Raw genomic sequence first — 6,000 nt, forward strand, 5'->3', positions numbered from 1 at the left:
GGGGGGGGGGGGCAAGGCGCCCGGAAATAACTTAAGAGGATGCGGTGCATGCACGTGGGAACGCGACTGCAGCCGAGCCGCCACAAAGACCCCCCCACCCATCACACACCCCCAATAGCTCGCAAACACAGACTGCAGTCGGTGAGCACCTATGGAGGTTGGCGCACGGTGCACGACTGGGTGGTGTGGCCAGATCCACGCCCGGTCACATTTGCCATCCCGGTATGCTCACTTTCGAGGCCGAGTCGACCAAGGTGACGGCCAGAACAGGTTCAAAAAGATCGCCACTGATATTGGGCCGTGGCTGGGAATCGAACTCGTCAGTTCTCAGGGCTCGGAGCGCATCGCTCTTGAAAACACACACGCGCGCGCACACGCACGGGCACATACACACACGTGCGTGCACACTCAAATACATAAACTGTCGCCATTCAACGCTACCTGCCGCTGACATCAAATCGGCTCTTGTGGCAAACTGGGTGCACCTTGAGGCCACGTGCAGTGTGGAAGGCTCGCTGACAGATCACGGGACAGACCCAGGTGTTACGAGTTGACCGAGATGACTGGCAGATGCACCACTTGTGCCACCGACTGTGCCAACTTGCGCGTTTTTTGCTGCCCGGCGCTCGGCTCGTTGTTGTGAGCGTCGCTCCTCCGCCCTCCGTTGTTGTTGGAGGGCGACTGCTTCCAACTGCCCAGTAGCGTCCTTCACGAGCCTCCTCTGCAGAGGCCGATCTTGACATTGATTGTTACCAGTCATCGGCAAGTCGAATCAACTCCAAATCTTATCGTACTACATAACACCATCGCCACTAAAGCTAGCGCAGATGTTCCTGTAAAAGGCGTTCACATTTCCCAAGCATAAAGAAGAGAGGGCGTGATTGTAGCCGAGAACACCCAGAGCGTTCTATTGAGCGACAGGCCAGGTAGCTTCCACAGCGTTAGGCAGCCGATGAAAAGATAATACCAGACATCTGCCGCCAAACCGAATATGGTCATGAGCACACTGCAAAGTTATAGTACTGTAACTCCTACACTCTCCCCACAACCACCCGATTAGTCATGTAGAGTTGATGGGACGGGGTGTTTGATGATATAAAATACCCAGGCAGGTGCTCTGTTTTAGTGGGGACGATGGGATGGTCCTGCCACTTCGTGGCACGCTCTCAAGTTCAGCAGCAGTCTCTCCAACTCCTTCCAAAAGTAAGCAGCAATTACCAGATTCTTATCAGCGGGATGCGGGCCCCAGGGCAAATGACACCGTGTGGGGCCCCCGACGCCTTCAAACTAAACCTGAAGTATTACATCTGACACCATGACGTCGAAGCGTGTGCCCAACCCCCCAAAGCGCGGGGCCCGGGGCAGTAACCCAGATTAAACGTGTCCTCGGGACCGCTCTGGGCATACATAACATGGTTGAACAGGAGGAATCCATTCTTTGACTGCAACCCGGCATCGATCAGCCTCTCATTATATAATATATATGACGAGGCACTGATGTTGTGCAAAGCGATGCTATATGAATAACATTGTATTGAGAATTGCATTTGTACAAGATGTAAAATTCCACCTGCAATGTTTCTCGAACGACGTGATCGATTAAAAGAAATCTGTAAAGTTCTAAGTGTATTTGCTTAACCGGGTGAGAGAACTCGGGAGGCTAGCACAGTCTCATTTGCTAAAGTTAAATAGTTTAGGGGCCTGGTCCTCTCGGTTTGGAGTATAGATCCGCAGAAGCCAAAATCCGCGGAAGCCCGTCCCAGCAGGAGGAGCCCCGTGGGTGTGATTGTGAGCGAGGGGTTGGGGGTGAGGATGCGGGGGTGTGAGTTCCATTAATCGTTTCGTGGCTTTCGGCCGCGTCATTACTCAATCAGACCCCATGGGGGTGGGAGCAAAAATACATTCACACATGTAAACACAGATACATACAGCAAAGATCCCCGCATGGTCTTAACAGACTGTTGGGGCAAGTGCTGCTAGTGAGCGCCTATGAAGGCCGAAACAGCACACGAGGGGCTGCTTGTTATCCCCGGTGCTGTTTAGTACACACACACACGGCACACACACATACACACACGGTACCAGGTACTCATTTAAGGCCGAGTCGATCGAGGGAAGGCCCACCACCGGTTCAGATATTTGCCATTGATTTTAGCCGTGAGCGGCAATCAAACTTATGGCACTGGGTTCGTAGCGCAATGCGCTAAATACTAAACCACCGCTCCACCCATACCTATAATACGCACAAAGGCAAAGATCCCCCGAATAGCCTTTACCGGCTGTTGGGGCAAGTGCTTTAGTGAGCATCTATTAAGGCCGGAACGGCTCAATATCAACACGCACACGTACACTCACAGGCACACGGATATAAACACAGTACACACACTGTATACAAGACAAAGATCCCCCTAGAGCCTTAAATAGACTGTTGGAGCAAGTGCTGTTAGCGTACACATATGCACTCACGTACAGTAATTGTACACGTGTACACACACCCTGAAATACACGCGGTGCGACTGATGTACATTGTAATTGTGTTCTAGGTGAGCTACACAGAGATGACAGTGCTGGCTCACGACGAGAACATCCGAGAAAACAAACGTTCCAAATTCAAAAGTGATCTTCTGCTCGAGTGAGCCGGTGGTGGAAATTCCACATTCATATGACGGGGGCGAGTCCATCCATAGGACAACCGCTGTTGGCTTCCCCACACAGTGGTAGTACAGTACTCATCATATTGACCCTCCCTCCAGAGGGATAATGGGCAGAGTCAATCACCCCCAACCGCCCCCCCCCCCCAACTAGGATTTGAACTCCCAACCTTCCCACTGCGAGCCACTCGCACTGCTGCTGAGGCTTCTGGCCGGATTTACAAAAATCTGGCCCTTAAAAAATATTCCACGGCGCGGAGGCCGATTGGTGCGACTCGCAAGGTGTGGCTCATCGAGTCTCTCGATGAACCATACACACGCATGCTCACGCATTCGAATATTGAAATAGCAAACACGTGAACGCACGCTCGCGCACACGCTAACGTATACGCGTATATAGCTTCAACAACCGCCGTTCACTCAGTGGCGGTGACGTGGCCACGGTGCTTATGCCAGGCTAGGTGCACTTTGAGGCCGCGTGAAGTGCAAGGCCTGCCGGCAGGAGGTCACGGGACAGACCCAGGTGCCACGGGTCGACCGACTGAGTTGACTGGCAGATGCACCAAATGTGCAAACTCGCTGCGTTTAAGGCGCCCTGCGCTCCGCTCGTTTGTTGTGAGCGTCGCTCCTCTGCCCTCCGCTGTTGCGGTGGGGAGGCGACTGCCTTCAACTCTCCATGTGCGTCCTTTCGCGAGCCTCCTCCACAGAGGATAGCTAATCCTGTACACCTACACGTGCACGCACAGCCGTATGTTCACGGTTTTGTACGTGTGTTAGCAAGCACGCACACACACACACACATATGTTCACATATGTACCTAGACACAAAGATCCATCGCAGAGCTTCTATGAATTGCGCAGACAGTTAGGGAGACAGTTAGGGAGCGTCTATTAAGGTTGGAACGAGCTAGAGGGAGTCCTGTGGCTTGGGCCACTCGCGGCCGCATTTGTCTCCGCGGATCAGCGTCATACCCTTTAAGGCTGAATCGAGGAGGCCCAGAACCGTTGGAGAACCGGTTTTCGGGTATTTACTCTCCACCGATATTCACCGTGGCCGGGAATCGAACTTAGCTGGGTTGCCTGGTTTGTAGCGCAATGCGCAAACTACCACGCCACCGCTCCCTCCCTCCCTCTACCACACACGCACATATAGAGACGAAGACCCCCCGTATAGCCTTTACAGACTGTTGGGGCAAGTGCTGTTAGCGAGAACCTATTAAGGAAGCCGGCACGGCATACAATGGGGTGGGTGGCCAGCACCACGCCCGGCCGCCTTTGTCTCCCCAGTGACGATGTTTACACATCCTACCTGGTAATCATTTAAGGCTGAGCAGACATAGGAGATGACCAGGACCGCTTCAGATTATTGTCACTGATGTTGGCCGTGAGCGAGAATAGAACTGGGGTCGCCAGAGTGCAGTGCGGTAGCCGCTGTACAAAGACAAAGATCCCCGTATAGCCTCTTAAGACTGTTGGGGTAAGTGCCGCTGTATTATCGCTCCACGCACACGCGCATACACACAGCAGCCCCCCCACCCATTCGCAACATGCCACTGAGTGGCGGCGACGTCACCAAAGCACTTGTGCAAGACTGGGTGCACTTTGAGTCCACTTCCTGCACACATTTTCACACGCAACCACAATCACAACAACACGAGTTGGTCCCTGACCCCATGACCCACAACGACCCTTGACTTGTCTTGACCGTCCCCGGGTCTCCGTACAGGGGCCCTGGGGGTGACAGACACTGGGGCCTTGGTGGGGAAGGGGAAGGGGGGTTGGAAGGCCCACGATTAGTCCTAGGGGTCGGGGGCCCCCCATGGGAGACGGGTGAGTGGGGTGGGTGGGGGAGGCAAGAGGGTCCCAGGGGACGCAGCGACCCTCAGGCCAATCAGCCGTGGGGCCCACCCCTTCACAGAGGGGGGGGGGGGGTGACGCAGGGGGCCGTGCAGTCACCCTCGCGGGGTCCCTGTGTCACCTTGGGTCTCCGTGCCAGGCTAAGCGAACCCCACGGTGACCCCGTGCCCAACTGGGTGCCCAGTGGAGTATCCGCGCCGGGTAGGGGAGCTCCGTACCAGGCTAGGTGACTCCCCCCCTCCATACCCGCCCACATTTTCCTACACCAGCTCGGGCGAATTGTTTTAGCCACGCACTGTTTTCATGCCAGACTAGCTCCCTTTTTTGCCCGGCGGGGAGGGGGGGGGGGTGGTGGGGTCTCCGCGTGCCAGGCTAGGTGTCATCCCCGCCGGTGACCCCTGCTGCAGCGTGCCAGGCAAGGTGCGCCTCAGAGCTCGGCACTGTCGGAGCCCAGGCGGTGGTCGGTGCTGGCGGCCGACAGCAGCGTGGAGTGCATGGGCTTGAGGGCCGCGGGGCCGTCCCGGGCCCCCCCGGCCCCCCGCTCCAAGCGCCACCGCTCCCACGTCTTGCGCAGCTCCGCCTGCACCTGCGGGGGAAGGGGGGTGGTGGCGAGAACATCCTCATCGTGAGCTGATGAGAACACCGAATGGCGAAACCGGTCCAGCGTTGGCTTGCGACGAATCAATTGTTAGAGCAAACCCGACGACTCTGCATGCTGATGAGACAGATGCAGAGCGTGCTTGTGTTGGACCGATGGGTCAAGCGAGCCCGACCCTGCTGATGAGGCACCGATTGGCGACGTCCACGATCGCCACGATCGCCAACCACCGGCTTCATTTCTCACCGAATATTTTCCAGGCCACTGACGCACTGGGAGCAGGTGGCTCGTCCCCCACAGTAGCCACAGCCATGGCGGAGGAGACAAGTTTACTGGATGTGGTGTGCCCGGTGCATACATATTATCTGGGTCGCCAACCCAGATGAGACCCGACTGAAATGAATGCATGTTCACCAACCAATCAGGAGAGGTGCCAGCTTGCTTGGGCTTTTGCAATAGTGAGTGCTAATTAGACTGTACGCACCTCACTGTTGATGAAGCAGTAGAGGATGGCCACCAGGAGGCCCTGTACACACCGCGCCAATCACACACACACCGCACCATATCAGACACACCGCAGGAAATAACGCACAACGCACCAAAATATGTACACCACGGGTACTCGTTTTATGGCTGAGTCGACCTAGCGGAGGCTCAAGACCGATTCATAGATCACTCGCTAATAATATTGGCCGTGGCAAGGAACCATCTCAGGTGTCCGCATTCGTAGCATAGTGCGCTAACCACCAAGTCCAAAGTGAAGGGAATGTCTGTATGTATGTTGAACTTCTTTTGTACCTATTCTTGGCTCTTTCGGTAAAGTCACGTAGAAGGGAAATAATAAAATAATATGTTTAATTTGTATTATTAACCCTTCTACGTGACTTTACCGAA

The 6,000-nt window shown here is 55.0% G+C and overlaps 1 protein-coding gene across 1 annotated transcript in view; it reads right to left on the minus strand.

Moving 5' to 3' along the window:
* Positions 1-10: 10 nt before the first annotated feature.
* Positions 11-6,000, minus strand: part of LOC133342171 (glucagon-like peptide 1 receptor) — a 72,100-nt gene continuing 66,110 nt past the window's right edge. Inside the window, exons 13-14 of the mRNA XM_061551138.1 lie at positions 5,591-5,632; positions 11-5,094 (exon numbers count right to left, since the gene is read on the minus strand). Coding sequence (XP_061407122.1) covers positions 4,936-5,094; positions 5,591-5,632 — 201 coding nt within the window. The 3' untranslated portion in view covers positions 11-4,935. The remainder of the gene's footprint in view (positions 5,095-5,590; positions 5,633-6,000) is intronic.

Source organism: Lethenteron reissneri, chromosome 14 (genome assembly GCF_015708825.2).
Source record: "Lethenteron reissneri isolate LAM-NWPU_2019-01 chromosome 14, ASM1570882v1, whole genome shotgun sequence".
In the NCBI taxonomy this organism is placed as follows: domain Eukaryota; kingdom Metazoa; phylum Chordata; class Hyperoartia; order Petromyzontiformes; family Petromyzontidae; genus Lethenteron; species Lethenteron reissneri.